The sequence below is a fragment of the Euphorbia lathyris genome, chromosome 5, assembly GCF_963576675.1.
Source record: "Euphorbia lathyris chromosome 5, ddEupLath1.1, whole genome shotgun sequence".
NCBI classification, from domain to species: domain Eukaryota; kingdom Viridiplantae; phylum Streptophyta; class Magnoliopsida; order Malpighiales; family Euphorbiaceae; genus Euphorbia; species Euphorbia lathyris.
In genome coordinates, this window is record NC_088914.1 from 64,353,324 (window position 1) to 64,379,412 (window position 26,089).

The 26,089-nt window shown below is 34.5% G+C and overlaps 1 protein-coding gene across 1 annotated transcript; it reads right to left on the bottom strand.

Annotated features, from left to right (window-relative positions):
- Nucleotides 1–207: 207 nt before the first annotated feature.
- Nucleotides 208–3,748, bottom strand: LOC136230706 (probable glycosyltransferase At5g03795). Its single transcript, XM_066019866.1, has 5 exons — nucleotides 3,011–3,748; nucleotides 1,956–2,242; nucleotides 1,100–1,332; nucleotides 807–964; nucleotides 208–669 (listed from the first exon to the last, which is right to left on the bottom strand). The coding sequence occupies exons 1-5, from the start codon at nucleotides 3,524–3,526 to the stop codon at nucleotides 568–570; spliced, it is 1,296 nt and encodes a 431-aa protein (XP_065875938.1). The 5' UTR covers nucleotides 3,527–3,748; the 3' UTR covers nucleotides 208–567.
- Nucleotides 3,749–26,089: the final 22,341 nt, after the last annotated feature.

Sequence of the window (26,089 nt, forward strand, 5' to 3'; positions counted from 1 at the left end):
TTCTGGACAACCATAAGTTCAACAGGCCCAAACGTAAACTCGTCATATGATATAGCAAAACATAAATATAGCCGAAATCAATACAAATGGCAGTTTGACTTGTATCATCTTCCTAACTAATATGCAAGAGTGCCTACTCATTCCTTTTAACACCATTATGGGATGCGAAATAAAGAATCAAAAGTAAATATGAAGACCAAATCCGAATTCCAGAAGACAATTTGCTAACTATAACAGTAATTGCACCCGTTTACCCTTGTTTGAGTTTTTCTCTCCATAAGCAGGAATTGGGTTGGGAGGGTGCAACAGTATGGTATTTCCAGTGATCTAAAAGGATCTGGAAACAAAAAGACACTGGATTTGGTATTAGAACAAGAAATAAAAAAAATCTTATCTACAGATCAACGATGTAAATGCTAATGTAAACAACCAATCAAAAAATCAGATTAAAGTGCTACTTCACTCCAAATACTCTTCTCTATGGATCATGGAGGGTGAGACAGATAATGTACAAGCTTTTTGATCGTTAGCATGCCACTTTCGAGCGTGTCAGGTAGAATAACCATGTTAGTATTTGATAACATGGCGACGCAACCAGAGATCATACATAACCATGTGGAATGCATCATATTTTATCGGAGGTGAATTCCACTGGAAGTGCTTCTGGACCTGGTATTAACATTTAAATTCTCATCAGCAACATAAGCCAACATACAAACCGTATCTAAAAGTATCAAGCTCGTAGACAATAAATACTTTAATTTGAGGAAAGTAATGCAGTTTAGTTGCAATATAATCGTTTTCACCTCAACTAAATTCTTATGTAGTGCCACAAACTCAACATCAGATATGTCCTTCAAAACTTCCTTCAGCTTGTATACGTCTTGCTCCTTAAGAATGACAGCAAATTTCCGCCAATCAAGAATGTCATTAAATGGCAGGTCATAGTAGTTCGATAATATCACTGCAAAAGAAAGAAATAAGATAATTTTAAGATAATTGACCAACTATAAAGAGTCAAACATACCAATGAACTGCAATTATTTTCAAAAGTATAACTTTATGCTCTTCAATAGGTACAAGAATATAGCACACTTACCAGGAACACATCCATAGTGGATGGAATCAGCTATACGAGCACTATTGACCTGAGATCCACCAGGGCATATGCAGAATTTAGTACCATAAAATCTCTTTTGGTACACTAGATGTCCAGTGGCCCTACTTATTCGGTTGTTTGAAATATCAAGTTCTGTATCATTCTCCCAAACACGAGCCAAAATAACTCTAATCCTTGAATTTCTATGACCAGCCCAAAAACCAAGTGTTGTCCTGCAAAGCATGGTTCTTGTTTAGCAAGGAACTTAGGGGAAGAAACTATTGAAAATCAGCGCCCTTCGCCAGTAAAACTGGTAAATACTCAAATAGCTACTCCAAAACTATTCTTAAAAAATAAAAATAGACTCAAAACATGAGATGCTAACATCAATTTGTGCTGAAGATCCAGAAATTACTTCCATATTTAAGAAGCTGTGAAGCTGCAGTTTATCAGAGTCGTTTGGGTGAAAATTGCGCTGATAAAAATCTTGACCATATTAATACCAAGTATTAAGGGAGGAAAGCCTTAAAATCAACATAAAAGAGGGATCTGGAGAACCTTGACAAATTATAGAAGAGTGTGAGTTACCAAAAAGGAAAAAAACAAACCTGGAGTCCTATATTGCAATGAGCCACAGAATTAGATAAATGAACTTGTAATACTTCAGAACATATCTAAGTAGGTACAAAACCAAAATACAACTGAAAGCTTCTAACTGGAGTAAGCATGTCAATAAGTTTTATAAAGGTCTCAGTTTTGAATCCCATTGGATAGTGCAAGGGGTATATTTGCATTACTTATCTTTATCCAAAATTAATAATAATAAAAAAGTAATTGTATAATGTCACAACCTTACCTGTTCTCTACATCATTTCCACCAGCTGGGAGCGCAAATGGCTGCAGTACTTGAGGAAGAGCAACATCTTTATGGGGAATAAATCCAACATCATAACTTGGAGAGCACACAACTCGAATTGCATTCTTTACAAGAAATGGAACACCTTCGGTTGCCCTTACACCAACATCATGACAGGTGACAAAGAAGTGATCTGCACCCAGTGTTCTGTTCCAATATGGGTATTTGGCTATTAAGCTATCCAAATAATTCTGGACAATTATGGTCATATTCTCATAAGAGGTTCCCTGAACACAGAGCGAAAGCATCATAAGAGAAGCAACTTAATCAGTTATAAGCTAAAACATTCATATTTAATCAACTGTAATTTCCAGCAGGTAACCAAATGTCCATGTGGTGCGCAGAGGCGGTTAAAATATAGGCAAACATTCAGTATGAAAATAGCATGCCATCGATTAAAGTTGCTCAACATTGAAAACATATAGCAATAGGGAATTGCTTATCTGTAACAATATAGAGTACTAAAATCAGATAAAAGAATAGGTGAAAGAAAAATAGACAGCCAAGATAAAATAAGAGCTGAAAGAAATGTACAGCCAAAACCATTGCAGAATGAAGCAATAATTGCTGCATTGGAAAATTCAAAGATAGACTCAAGTTACTTCAAACATCATCCTTATGAAAGATCATAGCAATTTTCCTCAATAAACAGTAAACCACATAGTACCTAAAACCTTGAGATTGCCATGTTTATGCCACTAGATAGGTACATACTCTATGACTGAAAAAAGAAACAGAAACAAAGAAACACCACTGAAGCAGCATTTCTACACGTTATAGCTTAGTTAACTTAGAGTGAGCTTGTGAACCCAGAAGTGCATATGGATATTTCCTGCTCGACTTAGTTTTAATTCGAAGGTAGTTAAAAACCTTCATTAGATTTGAAGGTAGTTCAGTAACCGCGCTCCAAACACTCAACGAACTAAGCATTATAAATAGTCAAACAACAAGCAATGACTCATTTTAGGCCTGAGATTTCAGCAAGAAACTCTAACCTTTCCTCGCATCTTGTGGCAGGAGATCGGGATGAAGAAGAGATGAGCCTGATCCGGATCCTCAGTCCTAAATCGACCCTCCCTTATATTCTGGAAAAAATAGCCCTCGCTAGCATACTTGCCAGTTAATTTCCTAGGGGTTTGATAGAAGGTCTTAGGATCTCCGTCGGGATATATATAAACCTTGAAGTTCCTCTCCATTTCCTCATAATTCAATTTGAAAACACGCGGCGAGTGGTGCAGATCCGTTAACTCATTATCAGATGATTTCTCCATCTCTTTCAGCTCTTTCTCCGCATCTACATTTCTCTCTGGCCGCAAAGGAAATATTGGCTGCTCCCGCATAGAATTCGAGACCAGGGGAGTAGAGAAGGAAGAGGATGCCGAGGAGGATCGAAGAGAATTGATAGATATACAAGTAAAGGAGATTAGGGTTATGGTAGCGAGAGTAAGGAGGTAGCCTTTTAGAGAACACATTGATTGTGAAGCTTGTAGTTGGAGCTTTCCGGCCGTCATCGCCGGGGGATTTCAGGTCTATTCAGCCAACGCCAATGACAATAACAGTGACAGTGATTGTCGGCCGGTGGCGGGGATGGAAATGGGTGGGAACCGGTGATTGATTTACAAGCAGAGGATATATCTAAAACGCTAAATCTATGAGCTTAAAAAGTTCAGGTGGGAGGATTTGTGTTTTCTGAGATTTTACTTGGCCCAAATCTAAACTGTAGCGAGTGCAAGCAAAATATATATATAAACATGCAAATAACTGTAAGCAAAATATATATACGATTTGATTATTCCTTTTTAGACCAAAAAAAAAAAATGAGGAGGTTAATAGAAGTAATGGAAGGTTAATGGGAGTAAATGGGAGTAATGGAAGGTTAAGTATTGAGTTAACCTTGTTTGTGAGTTATTTTTTGAAAGTAAATGGAGGTTAATGGGGTTAAATGTTTACTTCCTCTAACCTCCAAATTCTAACCTCCAAATTGGGAGTTAATGAGAGTAACGTAAACTTTTTTTAAAATTTCTTGTCTCTTGCAGAGTAAATTTAACCTTCATTCCCCTCCATATTTAAACTCTCAAACAAGGTTAAACATTTAACCTCATTTACATCCTATAAACTCCCAAACAAGGTTAATTGTTAACTTTCCATTCCATCACTTCCCTTCCCTTTCCATTACCTCATTTAACTCTCATCTCCATTAACCTCCAAACTCCCAAACAAATGAATAATTAACTTCTTTTCCTGATCCGATCTCCGATTTGAGTTTTTAAGTGAGAAATAGGATAATGTGTTTTATCAAACTACATCCCAGTCTAGCAGTCCCGTTCAATTGGACCTTGAATGACCAAGTGGAACTTGGACCTTAACCGTTAGATGTTATGATTTTTAATCGTACGGTGATACGAATTCGTCAATTAAATATTGTTAACCAGCTATGGTTTATCTTACCACCTCTTTTCACGGGCTTACTGTCCTTGCAGAATTTCTAAATCAATTAATTATTAATATATTCCTAAAAGGAAGCAGGAGAGAGCAAACTTCACCGCCATTCTTCTTCGTTTCACGCCTGGGAAAAACAGATTGCGATTCTTCGTTTCTTCGCTGGAGAACCAACGCGCGATTGTTCTACGTAACCTATCTGTCCATTGATGGACGAAATGTGTATCGTGCAAAACTAAAGGCAAGTGCACCTTATCATAATCAAGTAATATAAAGTAAGTAGAGTATCATTCCCACAAGGATTGTGTTTATAGCTATTGATTTTTATGAATTTCTATTATCTAAGCAATAAATTTTGGATTTGATGATTACTAAACTAAAAACAAAAATAACTGCACTCAATTAATTAAAGAAAATAAAAACAATATTTGTAACTCTTATGATAAAGGTGCTAGAGCAAGGCTTCACCTAACCTAATGTATATAATCCACACAACAATCCTATCCAAGTTCTTAAGTTTTAATCTAGAGACGGTGATTATTTCCTAAAGTAATTAACCTAGCTTTGGGCCAGTCAAGATTAATCCTATTTCACATACAATTACCTTAGCTTTGGTCCAGTCAAGAATAAAGATATAATAAAAGAATTAAATTCTCTGAAATAACCCCAAAGTTAAGTCGTGAAACTAAACCCTGAAAAACCGCACCGCATAGATACAGGTCTAAACTATGTAATTCCATTAATTATCTTAGTGTCGGTCAACCAAAATAATTAATTGTAATTTAGCTAAATATTGATCAGATATCTAACTAGGAAATTAAGCTCCATAGTTTAATTCTCTATTTAATAAATTATGAACTTGAAATAGGATTGCAAGTAAATTATCTACTTCGATTAGGATCCGCCATAGCTCTAGCTATGGAGGAGTTAGTTCATGGTAGATGGAACAAAAATGAGAAATTTAATAGAAAACAAACTAATAGAAAACATAACTAAAGTAAAGAGAAGAAAAGATGAAGTGAAAATAAACTTTGAAATAAAAACTAGAATGTGTTTACAAGAAAGAGAAAAAGGAACCAAAAGAAGACTATAATAGGAAATTAACAGATGTGTTCCAGCTCTGTGTTGAGGTCTGTTCCACCTCTCCTTTCATGCTTCACAATGTAGGTATTTATAGTTGCACATGCTTCATGCATTCCTTATAACTTCCAACTTTAATGCCATTAAAGAGAAGATTAATGGAGGATTGAATTCTTTGCTCTAACTCCCTAACTTTGATGTAGTTAAAAAGAAGATTAATGGAGAGTTGAATTCTTCTTTGTAACTTTTTAACTTTCATAGAATTAAAGAGAGCATTAAGTACTGTAACTCCTTCTTGAGCATTCAAAAGACTCTTTAACTTTCATAACATTCCTTGGATAGTTATTTTAGGAATTTATGACAATAAGGATTTATTTAAAAAGTCATGGATTCTTCATTCTTGAAATGCTACGAGGTCGCAACTGGAGGGAGTTCTGACTGGGCAACTTTATTTACTTCAGTAATGATTCCATAATTGCATTTTTGCCCCAAATAATACCTAAAAACATATGGAACACGCATTAGTTCTTGAAACACAAAACTAAACATAAAACAATTATAAAATATTAAAAAATATCTTAAAATGTATAATTATTATAATTAAAATATATTAAAAACTATATGAAAATGCAAGATAACAACTTCCTCACACTTTGAACCTTGCTTGTCCTCAAGCAAGCCTTGGACTCAAAACAAACTCTAGAATACTCACTATAAATAATTCACACAATAACACGATTTACTTCACTTGGCATTCATAGATCTCAATTTCACAAGTTTGGATGAAAAACAAAAGGTTTGGACGCTAAAAGATTTTAATCGTTTCTCCGCAAACCAACACAAGTAGACATATCTTCAGTCATATCACAAAATCAAAAGGCAAACTATTTTGGTACCTCACTAGTGGTCACTCATTTCACTCAAGTGTTTGGGTGTAAATTTTGTCTCTCAAGCCCTATACTAGCTTTGGCTACGGTGAATTTGCATTGTCATCCAGTCGTTACCATTATGCTTATCTAGTCAGAAACAAGATCCCAAGGTCTTTTACGGGTTGTAATGTTGGTTTAGGGACATGTTTAGATAAGGAAAATATGTGGAAAGTGAATAAATAACTAGTTGTGCAAAATAGATACAATAAGACTCGAAGCTCTTCAAAGATTAGCCGATAAACATAACATGTGCTACTGATGAGAAAACAATTTTCCCTTTTTTTTTTCCTTTATTAGGTGTTGATTCCAGAACAAGACCAGAAGCAAGAGTTCCATAAGCAAGCGCATGAGAATCGCTTTTTTTTTTCTTACTCACTTCTATCTCCAAGACTGCAACCAATAATGTTGAGTATTCACTCGTTTATCCTTGTTCTTATCTTATTATTACAGATTACAATTCCTTGCTTCAAATGCATTTTTTTTAGATCGATTGTGCATGAATCTCAACCTCGAACTAAATGACTCAACCCAATGCTTTTTCTTTTTTTTTTCTTTTTTTTTAATTTTTTTTTTCTTTTCTTGAGCTTTTTTTTATTATTTTATTATTTTTTTCTTCTTTTTTTTTCTTTGCAAAAGCACATAAAGTAGCAAAAATAATTCTCGGCTTCCTATTTTCCACAAATCTTGAGCTCCCTAAAACATTCCTATTTGTGCACAATAATTGTAAATTCACGGGTGAGAAAATGGTATTTAAGACGTTAGGGGTTTGTAATGTGGTGAAACAAAGAAAGTGGTATACGTAGGCTTCAACGGGGCTTAACTAAACACGATGTAAAAGGGTTTTGGGTTTAAACAAGGAAAAATAAGTTTTAACATTAACAAATGGCTACACTTAATTGCCTTGATCACGCCAAGTTCCAACTAGATGCACGAGGTTTCGACTAGCATTTGATGCAAATTCTATAGACAATAGCAAGTATGAGCACACTCAAGCAAAAATAAACCGAGCAATGTGTAATAAAATGCTCAAATTGTTGGTCTCAAAATCTCACATATGTTCGGGTTAATATTTGTACCAAAAAGTTCAACCAAATGACAAGTTCAATGCTTATTTTCAGTCCACAAGTGTAGTCTCCGAAACTCCCATTTTAATCCAAAGTTCCTCAGTTTCGTAATTCTAAAAAAAATGTAATTTCAAAATTTATGACTGCCATGGTGAAGTTTCATCCTATTAAGGGTCAATCGTTTACGAGTTTTCTTCCTAAGTCCATCTCAAATCCTTGAAAAGCGAAGACCATGATTTTAACATGTAAGGAAGCATGCAACTAAATGAAATTATTCTAAAAAAACCAATAAACACAAAAATAAACAATAAATAATAAAAACCTAAACTAAGATAGATAAAACCCTTTTTACCCTTCCTCACACTTTAGAGCATGCATTTACTCCCAAAAATGCGATAAAAAGTAAAGTGAAAAAGTAAAAGGGTTAAAGAAAAACTCCCTTAAACCGAAGGTGGTAGAGGAGATGAGATCGTTCACTTTAACTGTTGGGCCAATTTGTTTCTGTTTTTCTTTTTTTTTTATTTTACCTGCAAAAAATAAAAAAAATAAAACTTACGTTAAAAAAATATTGTAAATAAAAGAGAAATTAAGAAAAGAAAAAAAATAAAAAATAAAAACTCGGGTTGTCTCCCGTTAGCGCTTAAGTTTAACGTCTTTAAAGCTAGACGGAGCGTGGAGTCTTTTAACTCCTTAGTGAACCCTCTGAATGTGATGATTCTATTCTTGGTGGTGGGTCGGTCATGTAAAGTGTTAACTTTTGAAGCCCAATCTCTCCACCTTCATAATGCTTTGCTCTTTGGCCATTTACTTTAAACGGTGGTTCCTCGTCCTTTTGAACTTCTAAAACTCCAGAAGGAAACACATCAATTACCGTGTACGGTCCATACCATCTAGATTTTAATTTTCCCGGGAAGAGTCTCAGACGTGAATTATAAAGTAACACCTTATCTCCCACATTGAAAGTCCTTTGGAGGAGATGTTTGTCATGCCATCTCTTCGTCTTTTCCTTATATAACTTTGCATTCTCATAGGCCGTGAGACGGAACTCATCGAGCTCATTAAGTTGCATTAATCTTTGAGGACCTGTAGAAGATAGATTAAAGTTTAGCAATTTAAGCGCCCAATAAGACTTATGTTCTAATTCAACCGGTAAATGACAAGCCTTCCCGAAAACAAGACGATATGGTGACATACCAATAGGGGTTTTGAAAGCCGTCCTATAGGCCCACAATGGATCGTCAAGTTTAAGGGACCAATCTTTTCTAGATGAATTTACTGTTTTTTCAAGAATGTTTTTTAATTCACGGTTTGATATCTCTACTTGGCCACTTGTTTGAGGATGATACGGGGTTGTAACTTTATGTTTGACTCCGTATTTCCCTAACAATTGCTCGAAAATCTTATTACAAAAGTGAGAACCCCCATCACTAATGATGGCTCTAGGTGTACCAAAACGAGTAAAAATATTTTTCTTAAGAAATTTAGTAACCACCCGAGCATCATTAGTGGGTGAGGCGATTGCTTCAACCCATTTAGAAACATAGTCAACAGCAACAAGTATATATTGGTTACCAAATGAACTAGGGAATGGTCCCATGAAGTCGATGCCCCAAACATCAAAAATTTCACAAACAAGAATATTAGTGAGGGGCATTTCATATCTTCTTGAGATATTCCCGGTTCTTTGGCATTTATCACATGATTTAACAAATTCAAAAGCATCTTTATAAACAGTAGGCCAATAAAAACCACACTGAAGAATTTTGGCGGCCGTTCGGTTAGGTCCATGGTGACCGCCAGGATCACGAGTATGACAAAGTTCAAGTATAGGTCTCACCTCTTCCTCGGGTATACATCGCCTAATTATTCCATCTCCACAAATCCGAAACAAATAAGGCTCTTCCCATAAGTAGTGTTTAACATCAGAAAAGAACTTACGCTTTTGTTGATAGGAGAAACCGGATGGAATGATATTACCTGCTAAGAAATTGGCAAAGTCAGCATACCATGGAGGTGAGGAAATAGAGAAGAGTGACTCATCCGGAAATTGTTCTTGAATTTCTTTAGTCAGAAAATTCTCCTTTGACTCAAACTCTAATCGAGATAAGTGGTCAGCTACCACATTTGCTACTCCTTTAGTATCACGTATTTCTAGATCAAATTCTTGTAGCAATAATATCCATCTAATTAGCCTCGGTTTCGCATCCTGTTTAGCTAGCAGATACTTGAGAGCAGAGTGGTCAGTGTAAACAATTACTTTAGAAAGCACAAGATAAGATCTAAATTTATTAAGAGCAAAAACTATGGCTAGCATCTCTTTCTCTGTAGTAGTGTAATGTTGTTGTGTTTCATTGAGAGTCCGACTAGCATAGTAAATGGGTTGAAAAATTTTGTTTTTCCTTTGTCCTAAACATGCTCCTACCGCTATATCACTAGCATCACACATGAGTTCGAAGGGCAAAGTCCAGTCTGGACTAACTATGATGGGGGCTTTAATCAAATTTTCTTTTAAAGCTCTAAAAGCCTCCATACAATCTTGAGAGAGATTAAAATTTGCATCTTTGAGCAATAATTGGGTCAAAGGTTTAGCTATCTTTGAAAAGTCTTTAATGAAACGCCTATAAAAACCTGCATGACCTAAAAAGCTCCTCACGGCCTTTACAGAATTTGGTGGAGGCAACTTCTCAATTACCTCTACCTTGGCTGGATCTACTTCTATACCCTTGTTTGACACTTTATGGCCTAAGACTATTGACTCTTTTACCATAAACTGACATTTTTCCCAATTAAGCACTAGGTGAGTGTCAATGCATCTTTGAAGGACTTTTGCTAAGTTATGAAGGCAAAGATCGAAAGTCTTACCAAAAACAGAGAAATCATCCATAAATACCTCCATAGAGTCCTCTATCATGTCGCTGAAGATTGCCATCATACACCTTTGGAACGTAGCCGGTGCATTACATAACCCGAAAGGCATTCTCCTATAAGCAAAAGTACCAAATGGACATGTAAATGTGGTCTTCTCTTGATCTTCTAGTGCAATTGGAATTTGCATATAACCTGAGAAACCATCCAAATTACATAAGTACTCATGTCCTGCTAAACGTTCAAGCATTTGATCAATAAAAGGTAAGGGAAAGTGATCCTTCCGGGTGGCATCATTTAATTTCCGGTAATCAATACACATACGCCACCCGGTTACCTTTCTAACCGGAATGAGTTCATTCTTTTCATTCACTTGAACGGTTGTTCCTACTTTCTTTGGAACCACTTGTACGGGACTTACCCACTTACTGTCAGAGATAGGAAAAATAATACCCGCATCTAAAAGTTTTAGGATCTCTTTCTTGACGACTTCTTTCATACTTGCGTTTAATCTCCTTTGTGGTTGGGCAGTTGGTTTTATTTCATCTTCCATGAAGATCTTGTGAGTACAAATGGAGGGACTAATGCCCTCGATATCTGCCAATGTCCATCCGAATGCCTTCTTGTGGTCCTTTAGAACTTGCAACAATTTTTCCTCCATCTCACCTATCAAAAAGGAAGAAATAATTACAGGTAAGGTTGAATCTTTTCCCAAGAATACATATTTTAAATTCGAAGGTAATGGTTTAAAATCCAATTGAGGAGGCTCCTCAAATGATGATTTTGGTTTAGGAATATTCATCCTTTCTATCTTTTCATAATCTCGACTCTAGAAGCAACCTTGTACTCCCTCATGTAATTCCTCAGTTGTTACCTTCACCTCTGTGTCTACTATTATTTCATCCTGGTTTATGCCTAAACCATTTATCACAACTGTTTCTAATGGATCTTCATATAAATGATCCTGAAAAACATCCTCCACAACCTTATTAGTAATATCAAGAAATTTACAATGTTCAAAATTGTCAGATGGATATTTAAGAGAATCAAATACATTAAATGTGACCTCCTCATCTTGCAACCGGAGGATTAATTTTCCTTGTTGCACATCAATAAGTGTTCTCCCGGTTGCTAGAAAAGGGCGACCCAAAATAATAGGGACTCGTTCATCTTCTTCCATATCAAGTATAATAAAATCAGCGGGGAAGATGAATTTGTCCACCTTGACCAATACGTCTTCTACCAATCCTTTTGGGAAAGCTAGAGAGCGATCAGCTAATTGTAAAGAAACTCTAGTGGGTTTTGGTTCCCCAAGGCCTAGTTTTCTAAAAGTACTCAAAGGCATTAAATTTATACTAGCACCTAGATCACATAGAGCCCTTTCAAAAGTTATACCACCTATAGTACACGGGATAGAAAAGCTTCCCGGATCTTTAAGCTTTGGTGGTAATTTATTTAACAAAATTGCTGAGCACCCCTCTGTTAATTTGACAGTTTCATTATCCTCAAATTTTCTCTTTTTAGAAAGGATATCTTTAAGAAATTTCGCATAAGCAGGCATTTGCTCAAGAGCTTCAGCAAATGGAATGTTTATGTGTAATTTTTTAAAGATATCAAGAAATTTGGAGAAGTGTTTTTCTTATTTTTCTTTGTTCAACCTTTGAGGAAAAGGAATTTTAGTTTTATAAGGTTGAACATTGGGGTCAGCAAATAACTTAGGAGAAGGGTTAGAATTACTTACCTCGATTGGCACTTCTTCCGTCTGGTTCTCGGGGGTGATTTGAACTTCCTTTCCACTTCTCAACACGATGGCTTTAACATATTCATGAGGATTAGATTCAGTATTGCTAGGTAGAGAACCTCTAGGACGCTCGGATACTTCTTTGTTTAGTCGGTTGATGTTGGTTTCTAGCCCTTTAGTAAAGACATCTTGATTCCGTCTCCATTCCTCAAAACTATCAAAGCGTGAATTGATGTGCTTCAACATTGACATGATAGTGGAGTTATCATCCTCATTATTTTTCCTTTCTTGGTTATGAAAACCGGGTGGTGGTTGTGGTTGTGGTGGCCTTTGTGGAATAGGATTTAAAGCACTGTTAGGATTGGACCATGAAAATGCGGGGTGATTTCTCCAAGGGTTGTTATAGTTATTTTGTCTATTATAATTCCCCACATAATTAAGTGTTTCTCCCGTGAATGGGTTACTAAATAAACATTCCCCACTTTTATGTCCACTCAATCCACATAGTTCACATGTTGGTGGTTGGGCTAGGTTAGCCATTAACAAGTCCATCTTTTTGTTTAATTCATCAATGCTAGAATTGGACTGTGACTCAACCAAGTGTACACTTGCTCTTCTTTCCAAGTTTCTATCTTCATTCCAATGGGAACACCTCTCCGCTAGCTCTTCTATGAGATTGTATGCTTCCTCCTCAGATTTCCTCAAAATATTTCCACCTGCAGCAGAATCAATGGTAGCACGGTCAGAAGCGGACAACCCTCCATAGAAATTATTTACCAATAGGCTCTTTGCATATCCATGATGTGGGCACTTCTTAAGTAAGCGAGGAAACCTCTCCCATGCTTCATATAGGTTTTCCTTGGGCGATTGGCGAAAAGAGTGAATTTCATTTTTATACATCGCCGTTTTAGATGGAGGAAAATATTTAGCCATGAAATTATTGACTAAAATTTCCCATGTAGTGATCACCCCGGTATCTAAAGAATCCAACCAATCTGCGGCATCATCTCGAAGAGAGAAAGGAAATAATTTTAATTTAATTGCTTCTGGAGACACCCCATTCTGTTTTAGCATTGAACAATGCTTATTGAATCTGGTCAAATGGGCGTTGGGGTCTTCTCTAGGATCACCGCCAAATTGACCAGCGCTTTGCAATAGTTGGATAAGAGCTGGTTTGATCTCAAAATTATTTGCGGCTATAGTAGGTTCTACAATGCTTGAATTATTTTCAGACCAATTAGGTGTGAGCAACTCCATGATTGATGGTGGTGGATCTGCCATTTTCTTCCTCCTTTGTTCCGCTCGAATCCTACGACAATAACGTTCAATTTCAGGATCAAATTTAAATGAATGAAGCAAACTATTACTTCTAGTGAGCATAAACAAAAAAAAACAAAAAAATAAAAAAAAACTTAAATTAATAGAATTCAATTTAATCAAAATTATAAAACAAACAATCCCCGGCAACGGCGCCAAAAACTTGATGGACGAAATGTGTATCGTGCAAAACTAAAGGCAAGTGCACCTTATCATAATCAAGTAATATAAAGTAAGTAGAGTATCATTCTCACAAGGATTGTGTTTATAGCTATTGATTTTTATGAATTTCTATTATCTAAGCAATAAATTTTGGATTTGATGATTACTAAACTAAAAACAAAAATAACTGCACTCAATTAATTAAAGAAAATAAAAACAATATTTGTAACTCTTATGATAAAGGTGCTAGAGCAAGGCTTCACCTAACCTAATGTATATAATCCACACAACAATCATATCCAAGTTCTTAAGTTTTAATCTAGAGACGGTGATTATTTTCTAAAGTAATTAACCTAGCTTTGGGCCAGTCAAGATTAATCCTATTTCACATACAATTACCTTAGCTTTGGTCCAGTCAAGAATAAAGATATAATAAAAGCATTAAGTTCTCTGAAATAACCCCAAAGTTAAGTCGTGAAACTAAACCCTGAAAAACCGCACCGAATAGATACAGGTCTAAACTATGTAATTCCATTAATTATCTTAGTGTCGGTCAACCAAAATAATTAATTATAATTTAGCTAAATATTGATCAGATATCTAACTAGGAAATTAAGCTCCATAGTTTAATTCTCTATTTAATAAATTATGAACTTGAAATAGGATTGCAAGTAAATCATCTACTTCGATTAGGATCCGCCATAGCTCTAGCTATGGAGGAGTTAGTTCATGGTAGATGGAACAAAAATGAGAAATTTAATAGAAAACAAACTAATAGAAAACATAACTAAAGTAAAGAGAAGAAAAGATGAAGTGAGAATAAACTTTGAAATAAAAACTAGAATGTGTTTACAAGAAAGAGAAAAAGGAACCAAAAGAAGACTATAATAGGAAATTAACAGATGTGTTCCAGCTCTGTGTTGAGGTCTGTTCCACCTCTCCTTTCATGCTTCACAATGTAGGTATTTATAGTTGCACATGCTTCATGCATTCCTTATAACTTCCAACTTTAATGCCATTAAAGAGAAGATTAATGGAGGATTGAATTCTTTGCTCTAACTCCCTAACTTTGATGTAGTTAAAAAGAAGATTAATGGAGAGTTGAATTCTTCTTTGTAACTTTTTAACTTTCATAGAATTAAAGAGAGCATTAAGTATTGTAACTCCTTCTTGAGCATTCAAAAGACTCTTTAACTTTCATAACATTCCTTGGATAGTTATTTTAGGAATTTATGACAATAAGGATTTATTTAAAGATTCATGGATTCTTCATTCTTGAACTGCTACGAGGTCGCAACTGGAGGGAGTTCTGACTGGGCAACTTTATTTACTTCAGTAATGATTCCATAATTGCATTTTTGCCCCAAATAATACCTAAAAACATATGGAACACGCATTAGTTCTTGAAACACAAAACTAAACATAAAACAATTATAAAATATTAAAAAATATCTTAAAATGTATAGTTATTATAATTAAAATATATTAAAAACTATATGAAAACATTTCCCTAATTTATCGATTGAGCTGTTCTTTAGTACGATTAAACCGGAGCAAGTAAAATGAAAGATAAATTAGCATCTTCAAGTTCTGTTGCCGGTGGGAGGCCGTTCTGTCGCCGGCTTGTGGTGGGAGGCTGTTCAGTTGCAGGCCCTTCAAGTTCTGCTAGACAAACTAGCATCTGGGGAAATTATAGAGTTCCTTCGTAGGTGGGACATCAGCTAATTGAAAAGCTAAATATTGCATATTTTAGCAATATTCTGGTTCGTGATGATGCAGAAGAGAAGCAACACAGCAATCCAGCAGTTGAAGCTTGGTTAGATATGCTCAAAGATGCTACTTTTTGAAGCTGATGATACTTTTGAAGCTATAAGATGGAAGTTAGATGTTAGCTCCTAATCAGGTACGAACTTGGAACTTCATCTCCAATTTGAATCCGTTTAATGAACAAATATAGTCAACTAAATATTGTGACTTTCTAATCCTACTGTGATAAGAATTACTAAACTATATATAATTAACATCTTTGTTTTATTTTTTTTATCTATTAACTCATGCAAACAAGCAATAACTTTTGGATAGAGAGAAAAATTCTCGCAAGGCAGTAACCAAATTCCAGTAACCAAATTCGATTCTTATTTTAAGAAAAAGAAAAAAACCAAGACTCCTATTCTGGTAATCTGTCGAACGTCCTCCTTCTTCAAAGACAGAGAATTATTTTCATCACCCCATTCCTTCCTCTGTTGAATGAAAAGCCAAAATCAATTACACAAGTTAATTAATGTTTGATTTTTTTTTGTAGAGTAATCAATCAGTTGCCGGAGAATAATCAACCAGTTTCTGGAGAGGAAAAAATACCATGGTTGGATTCTGATTAAAAGGGGAACTGAAAACTGAGGTTCCTGATATCATATACTGTTTATTATTATAAATCCAAATTGTCTCTGTTAATTGAAAGAAAAACTCAAGTGAATCATTTTTTAATGATACAGTTATTGAAGAAAAGCATAGAAATAAGAGGCAGATTAAAGTTGAACAAAAATTTTAGGTCCTGAAATTCAGCACTGTCCAGGAAAGATCGTTAGTAGACTGTTGAAGGAAAAATCTCTATTTTCTCTCAAGGTAATTTGTCTTTCTCTTTTTAATGTCTCTGTTTAAAAGGAATTGAATTGCATAATAATTGTCAAAAAAATTATTCAATTGGGTAAATTTAAATATGTGATGAACATAAAAAAATAATAATAATTCTTTGTACCCAGTTACCCAATTATTGGTTTCTATTTGCTTGTAATATTTCCTGCAAAAACATAATATTCTTTGTAAGAAATCTAGCCTTAAAACCCCTCAATTATGCACATATTTAATACTTTTTGGTTGAAAAAGCTATCACAATACTTGCTTTGCTTCTGGAGAAAGCAGGAGAGAATCCTACAATCTTGAAACAAATCCATGATGCCAAAACATTAATTAGAAGAGAATAGCATGTTTCTGTCCATAATTAACCATGATACGTAGTGTAGATCATCTATATATGATATTGTTACTTTAACTTTAGAGAATGGGTCCATTATTCATTTAACTTGTTTTTTTTTCATTCGAGCATAGTGTTTATTTCTCTTTTTCTCATTTTGTCTAATATGTGTTTTATTCGATCGAAACAATACTGCAGGATAACCATCACCTTTTCTGCTTTATTCAATGGAAATCATATCGGAGAAATTGATGTTTCAATAAGAAAAGACTATAAAGACATACATTCCTGATGTTGAAGATGATATAAAACCAAAAGTTGATCAACAGTTCACTTCATTAGATGCAGTGTACAAGTTCTACAATGACTATGCACGTGCAGCTGCATTTAGCGTTAGAAAAAGCAAGGAAAATAAGAAGAATGGAATTGTAACTTGGAAAAGATATGTATGTTTTAAACAAGGGGAGACTGATGAGACATGGAGAAACAACAATGAAGTTGAAGAAAGAGACCGCAGGAATATTCGAACATGTTGCAATGCAAAATTGACCGTAAGCCATGATGGAAGTTGTTACATTGTCAGGACTTTCATAGAGGAACACAATCATCCGCCTACAACACCAAGCAGAGTTCACATATTATCGTCACATCGTAAAATTTCAGTGGCAAAAAAGAATCTTATACAAGACCTAAAAAAGGTGGACATTCCATTATATCAGCAATTCGGATTATTTGAAACACAAGCTGGTGGGCATGAAAATGTGGGTTGCATTGAAATGGATCTAAGGAATGCGGTCCGAGATGAGCGACAAAAAGTTAAGGGACATGATGTAGACATTTTGTATGAGCACTTTAAAGCTGAAAAAGAGAAGGACCCTGATTTCTTTTTTGAGTTTGACACTGATGAAGAACAAAGGCTTCTAAGATGTTTCTGGGTCGATTTAATTGCAAAAAGTGCATGTTCAAATTTTGGTGATGTGGTTGTATTTGATACGACATACAACACCAATCGTTACAAGATGATTTTTGCTCCTTTTGTTGGCGTGAACCACCACGGGCAGACAACGGGTTTCGGATGTGCATTTTTGAGTGATGAGACTTTTGATTCATTTGTATGGTTGTTGAATACTTGGCTTGTAGCAATGCCTAATGGTCCCCCGCATGTCATTATCACTGATCAAGATCAAGCAATGACAAAGGCAATTGCTGAAGTTTTGCCAAGGACATTTCATAGGTATTGTATATGGCATATTCTAAAGAAATTTCCTGAGAAAACTAATGTTGATTTTATGAAAAACAACTATATGTCCTTTAAGTCTTGCATATGGGATTCAGAGTGTGAAGAAGAATTTGATAGGAGATGGTATGAAGAATTGGAAAGAAGTGATCAAACACATAATGAATGGTTGAGAAAAATGTATGAGTTGCGTGGAAAATGGATTCCTGCATATGTCAATATGCATTTTTCAGCTGGAATGTCAAGCAGCCAGAGGGTTGAAACTGAACATGCATTTTTTAAGCGTTATTGTAGTAAAGAAAACAGTTTGATGGATTTTGTCACACGTTTTAACAGGGCACTTGCTCATCAGAGGCATGAAGAATTAGTTAAAGATCATAAAGATTTGAATGAGACACCTGTTTTGCAGTTAGGGATGCTAATGGAGATCCAAATGGCTCATTTGTATACTAAAAAGTATTTTCAGTATTTTCAAGTTCAACTTCATGACAGTAATAGCTATTTTGTTGATGACTTTAATGGTGTTTACAAGACAACAAACATGTTTTCTAACAACCTACGAACACTTGTACATGATAAAGTGTCAAACATAGTGACATGCAGTTGTAGAATGTTTGAGTTTGAAGGTATTCCTTGTAGACACATTTTGGCTCTTCTACGGGTGAAACAAATTATGGAGTTGCCGAAAGAGTATATTTTGAGAAGATGGACAAGGTTTTCAAGAGTTTATAAAAAAACATGTCAAAACCAAGATGGTGCAGATAGTTCATTGATAATGAGACATAACACTATGTTCAAACTTGCTTCTAGCTTAATTGATGAGGCTTCTATTTCAACTAAAGGGACTGAATTTGTTAAAAAATCATTTGAAGAGTTGTTGGAGCAAGTTAAGGAATTAAATCTTTCCATTGGGCAATCTTCTACAAAAAGTTCTGTAGATGAAACTTCACAAGAAAATCGTTATCTAGATCCTTTTCAAGTGAAGACTAAAGGTAGTGGAAAACGCCTAACATCATGGAGAGATAGAAAGGGAAAAGTTAGACATTGCTCTATATGTCGAAGTACAAAACATACTAAAAATTCATGCACGTCTGTTAGGTGCGTTTCGTATATATATATATATATTTATTTATTTATTTATAAATGTGTGTGTGTTATTTGAACCTTTTTATTATATTTGGTTGCTTGCTCATTTATACTATGTTTTTCAGGTCAAAGGTTGTTGAAACTGAAGGCGACAATGTATTTGATGCATAGAATCATTTAGTTGCTGTGGAAAGTGACTCATTTATGGCTTGTTGTGGAGGCTTTCTTTGAACTTTATTTTCTACCTAGATGCACAAATGATTTTGAGTATCAATAGTTCTATAGTTACTCTTGCTGTGATAAATTAAGTAGGATAGGCTATTTCTCATATTAACTTTCTGTTGGTATTAGTTTTATTGGAGCATTATTTATATTTATTTACAAATTTTAATAAGACATAATGATTAATTTAATAAAGACATGGAGAGGCTTTAAGACTTTCATTTTTTTTTGTGCACACCACAATTTTAGATGCTTGGATTAAAAAGTATAAATCATGCAAAATAGAGGACAAATAATAATCTCTCAATAGGAGTTGAAAGACTATGAAGACATATATTTAATAGAAGGTAATATTTAACTACTGCTTAAACTAAAATAAAATTGTATTTACATCTGTAATTTCAAATCTCAAAATGGCCTAATGGAGCTTACAATATTAAAAAAATCTCAAACCTATTATCCTCTTAACCAAATAAAAAAAATCACCACTTTTTTATATGCTTCAGCTGCAACCTTCTTCCTGAAAATCTGCTGCTAATGCTGGTTAAATAATAATCTCAATATGACACAGATGCAAGTATTACCATTGAACATAAAAAAATCACCACTCGTTCCGTATGTTGCAAATGGCGCAAGTGTCTTGCCGAGTGAAGTCGTGCCTTTTCCTTTCAAAATTACCTATACGCTTTACATGAAGAGAAACATAAAGAATCATAAGGGATCTTAAGCTTCCAAAATCACTTTCTAGTCCTGATTATAATCCTTTGTATTAAAAAAACTTGAGACAAAATAAGCATACTTAGCAAAGAAAGAACCACGTAAGGGCCATCAAATGGAGGCTTTCTTATCATGCAAGGTTTTATTGTAGACACTACTAAGAAACACTTCTTGCACTTTTTGCAATGGCTACAATTTAACAGTTCAAAGGATATATTTAAAGCAACCAAAAAGAATAAAATTAAAATGGCTAGAATTTAACAGAATGTGATTGCAAGATAGCCAAAAGGAATAAGTCTTAGACTTGACTCATTCAAATTTCCCTAAGGCAAGGCCATTGCCGACCAAGGGGCTACTGTTGGGAGTGGTGGCAATAACAACGACGATAGAAAAAATGAAAGTCATTGGCGAAGAAGGAAGAGTCGGAAACCACTAAAAAACCCGACAGATACAACCATACTTCATTGTTTCCCTTCAGCCTTCACCATTCATTTTCCAAACCTTGGCTTGGAAACATCCATGTCATACTGAATTAGTTGCATGTAAGTAGGAGGCTAGTTGCTTTCCCTAAAGCCAAGCCTATAAAATTTACCCGTGCACTTGGGCAATCATAGAAGTCCAAGTTACTTGTTCACCATGGGAAACCAATTCATATAAGTAATTTATCATGGCTTCGAGCTATGTAGAAAGCCATTCCATGAAAATGCTGAAACCAAGCAACTTGGCTTAAGGGAGAATTGATAAATTCCTATAACTAAGCTAATTTGACTAAATACATTCATTACTAAAAATTTAGGAAAACTAAGAATAAAAACATCCCTTAGGAACTGTAAGATTGTTCCATCTAACAAGAGGAAAAGAAAAAAATGTAGCAAACCAACACAAATATTAGTATCTATCTAAATAACAACAATGATGAAACTTTCATCTTACTTTTCCCAGAACAAGAACCATTGGACTCACAAGAACCAAAGAAGTTCTAGCAATTAACAATTAATTAACCAATAAATTGAATCTAGGAAAACCATTCAAATTTGAACAAGATTCCTCAATTTTGCTTGCTTGCTTCCTTAGAATCCAGCAATAGTTCTATGACATTTTCTATGTTTGTATCCTTACCATAAAAATGAGAATCAATCAACAGTTAGAATTTCAGGTAAAAGCACATAACTAATCTCACCAATATCAGCTTCCAATCCTAGAAAGTCTTTTTGTTTAGCAACGTGTTCCAGTTTATTCTTGACTCTATTTGTTCATTAAATGGATTCAAATAGGAGATGAAGTTCCAATTTCGTACCTGAAGGGTCGGTGACAGAACAACCTCCCACCACGAGCCGACGATAGAACAGCCTCCCACCACCTACGAAGGAACTCTATAATTTCCCCAGATGCTAGTTTGTCTAGCAGAACTTGAAGGTCCTGCAACTGAACAGCCTCCCACCACAAACCGGCGACAGAACGGCCTCCCACCGGCAACAGAACTTGAAGATGCTAATTTATCTTTCATTTTACTTGCTCCGGTTTAATCGTACTAAAGAACAGCTCAATCGATAAATTAGGGAAATGGACAGATAGGTTACGTAGAACAATCGCGCGTTGGTTTTCCGGTGAAGAAACGAAGAATCGCAATCTGTTTTTCCCAGGCGTGAAACAAAGAAGAATGGCGATGAAATTTTCTCTCTCCTGCTTCCTTTTAGGAATATATTAATAATTAATTGATTTAGAAATTCTGCAAGGACAGTAAGCCCGTGAAAAGAGGTGGTAAGATAAACCATAGCTGGTTAACAATATTTAATTGACGAATTCGTATCACCGTACGATTAAAAATCATAATATCTAACGGTTAAGGTCCAAGTACCACTTGGTCATTCAAGGTCCGATTGAACGGGACTGCTAATATTTAATTGACGAATTCGTATCACCGTACGATTAAAAATCATAATATCTAACGGTTAAGGTCCAAGTACCACTTGGTCATTCAAGGTCCAATTGAACGGGACTGCCCAGTCTAATGCTTTTCCAAGATTACATAACTCAATTTAATATATTTAATTTTATGAGAAATTATTTTTCCTTTTTATATATTACAAAGCATTGTATATAAAGGTGCCCGCTATCCTCACTTCGTTTAAAAACAAAGTATATCTACTTTGTTTTAGCAAACTAATAAAATAAAAACACAACACATCTTTGTTTTTAGAATTTTATACGTTTTAACTTGCTACCTTCTGTTCTAGTTTCCCATTTCTCTTCCTATTGTTTCTCCATTCAATGATTCACCCAACTGTTCGTTCATCACTGCTTCGATCATCAATGCTCCGACGACCTAGCCTCCATGGGTCGGTCCATCACAACTGTCGCTGCTAAAGAAGAAACGTCATGGCTCCGGATCGTTTAATTGAACATTGTTTACTAGATGTAATTAACTTACGACACGACTTTTTAGGTTTTTTCTTCTAAGTTCGTTACAAAAATCCCCATAAATACTTCATTATAAGTTCTCAACATAGGATACTTACCCGAGTATCTATAATACTTTATGTATTGACTAAACTATCAACGACTATATTTTTCAAATTTATCACGTTTTTAAATATCTCTGAGAGATTGTTGCTATTTGAAATAGTAATGAATGATCCCGTTCTAAGGATTATCATCACAATTTTCTGATCCACCAAGACATGATATCGACTCAGCCTTACTATATGTATATATATTGAATTTGTTTTTCCAGCATCGACCTATAACCTTTTTATTGCTCTTTTGGTTATCAATTTGGCCGAACTTCATGTATATATTGTCTTCACACTAGATAATCTTCTATGATAACTTCAACCATTAGGGCATCTACATGCAGTTGGTATGTGAAGTTAATGGAGGAGAAAAAGATGTTCATTGTGTCATACCTACACATGTTTGGAGAATCAAGTTGTCTTCGCTGATAGCTAAAACTTTGCCACCATCATATATGATGTTAATTATTCCCTTGTGCTTTTTGTCCATGGGTTCTTTAGCTTTATCAGGTTTGTTGTGTTTATCATCTTTCTCGATAAAGCAATCCATCTTTCCTCTTTCAATTAGTATTAGTAGGCAGTTTGATCTCTTCATATCTTTCACCTTTCTTTATAACCAGATGATGAATATCTTTCTGGTTGATGCTCCTCTCGATCCACATTAGAATTTATTGTGTGGGAACATTGAGAGTTATAAAGCAAGATCGAGACTCTTTTTAGTTTTTGCTTTGTTTTCCCGAATCAGCGCGAGAATATGTCCTTTCTCCACCAGTTTCATATATTCCTGACCTGGTCACATGCTTGATCTCATATAACTCTATGAAACTCTTCAATCTTTCCATCAACTGAGCTAGATCCCTAGGCCTATGAAGATTTGTATGCAATTCCTCACTAGTTGTGTTTGCCGTCATAGCCTTCATAGTTATGTTGAAATCTAGTTGATGTATCTCGAGACAGACTCTATTAAACTGATCCACACAGGTTCTGACAGATTTTCACGGCTTTTACTATAAAGAATAGATCATTTGGCAAGTCGTGGGTTGCGATATTGATGCCAAAAACTTTGTGCAGGACCGTTGTCTTAACTGTTCCTATGTGTGAATAGAAGCTACTTCCAAACTTTGAAACCAATAGCCTATTAGTCTAATCAAGATTGTAGAGAAAATTTGGTAAATTAGAGCCTCATTTGCTCCAGCTAAGTCCATTCTATCCCGATAAAGCCTCATATGAGTAGAAAGTTATGTGTTCCTTTTGTATGTAGGCCAAAGGGGGCTGCTTGAACTTTTTGTCTAGTGGTTGCCTCGATATATGTTAGGAGAAAGGAGAATATGACATTTCCAACATGAGTTGGTGTGTAGGGTCTCTATACTGCTTTAGTACATATTTTCACTGCTTGCTTAAATTTAGGTCCACCTTAGTATTGGATTCCTACCCCTTGTTAAGACACTAGCCTCTCATATACCCGAATTCGGGATAAACTAGGGAGCCACAAATTCGACCTCCCAAGGACCAGGTTGTCTATTGATATGTGGAATGGTCTTACTAAAAACATGATGAATCATTATTATTGAGAAGGTATCCGTCTGAGTTGTGTTTCCCGTATCTTGGAGTCCAAATGTAACCATCTCTCCATCTAGAGTGCGGAAAAAATCATCAGTTCCGGCACCAACCACAGTTGTTAGGGTAGTTGTGTAGACGACGCTTTTGATTCCACTGTGTCGTAAGGTCATCATGGAGGAACCTCGCAAGGCACTAGAATCTTTTAAACTTAGAAATCATATGGTTCAACTCAAGAATTGTTCATATGTCTCGAGAGTAAGAGGGATGTAGGCCCTATATATTTACATTATGGAAAATTTAAGCTAAGAGCATCTCCAACAGTTTCTTAGTTGAGCTCTTAAGCTAAAATTTGAGAAGAAAGACTTAAAACCAATTCCAACAGCTTCTTAGTTGAACTCTTAAACTAAAATTTCAAGAGAGAGAGAGAGAGTTAATAACCAACTCCAACATTCTCTTAGTGACTCTTTCAATCACTAAGAGCATATGCTTTCTATTATTAAGCAGTTCCTAGTGCCTCATATTTCATTTATGAATGTAAAGAATGTTAGTTATTAATTTAATTTTTGTTTATGTTTTCATTGAATTAGATTACGTCTTAGTCTATTGCAAACTTTGTATTTTTGTGTTTTTTTGTTATTCGTGTTTTCACGTTTTTTTCGTTTTTCAGATTTTTCGTTTTTTGTGTTTTTCAGTTTTCATGTTTTCCCGTTTTTCTAGTTTTTTGTTTTACTGTTTAATAAGAATTATGCATAATAAGTATAATAAAAAATACAAGAGTTAGTCGTAATGGGGATTCAAGTCTATTCTTTATGTAATACTTATTATATGTAGTTGTGATTCCATTAGCACAAAAAACAATATAACTAATCCAAACATGATAATGAGTCTCCATTGTAATGGATATTCCATTACAACGCTCATTAAGGCGTAACAAACGGAACCTAAGAGTCAATTGTTTATATAATTTTTAGGGTAAATAATTATAAGGTCCCTGTGTTTTTACCTAATACACTACTTAGTCCCTCTGTTTTTAGAAATAATTATATAGTCTTTCAGTTTTTGTTTTTGTTAACTCCTTAGTCCTTATGCTTGGGTCAATGGTCAAACTATACTAAATAAATTTTAAAATACCAAAATTACCCTTTACTTTATGTTTTAATAATAAAACATCTATTTTTTTCTAGTTTCTATTTTTTTTTATTTTTTTCCTACATAATCACAATCTCTCCAATATAAACTCCAATATAAAGTAATTGATTTATAAATTTTTATACAATTATAGATTTTTAATTTAATAACGTAAAATTTATTGACTAAAAAAATGAATGAAAAATATTTCAAAAATTATTAAAATAGGAGGACTATCATTGTAAAAAGTTTTTATAATTTTAATAAATTTTACGAATGAAGAAAAAAAATATATGATTTTTAAAAAAATTATAATAATATTTAGGGTAATTAATTTATTAGTCCCTATATTTTGACAAAACACACTGTTTAGTCCCTGTATTTTCAAAAACACATGGTAAGGTCTCTAACCTTTTTCTCAGTGAACTGTTTAGTCATTCGGTCTGTTTGTTAGATTTTTTTACCGTTTATGACTTCGGAAATAACTAAATTACACTTTACTATTTACCTTCAAACTTTAGAAGAGGAAATCCAATTTAGAAGAAGAAGTTATTTGTATGGAGAACAAGAAAAAGAACAGACCCAATGCTTACGAATTTGAACGATTAAGGAGAAAATCAAGAAGAAGAACACTCAAAATTGATTTCAGATGCATTATAGTTTAAAGGAAATAAAAATAAAGGAAAAGAAGAATGCAAATCCAAATTGACTAACAAAATCTTCATGAGAGTCTAACTGCATGGACTAAACAGTTCACTTAAAAAAACGTTAGGGACTAAATAGTTCATCGAAAAAAAGGTTAGGGACTTTATCATGTGTTTTTGAAAATACAGGGACTAAACAGTGTGTTTTATCAAAATATAGGGACTAATAAATTAATTACCCTAATATTTAATATTGGTTTAAAGATATTATATTAAAAAATAATTACAATTTAAGAAAATTAATAATATAATTTTTCAAGTATATTGATTTCGGTGTATATGTAGTTCCAAAACTTCATTAAAATTAATTAGATTAAAGGAAATAAAGAACAGACCCAA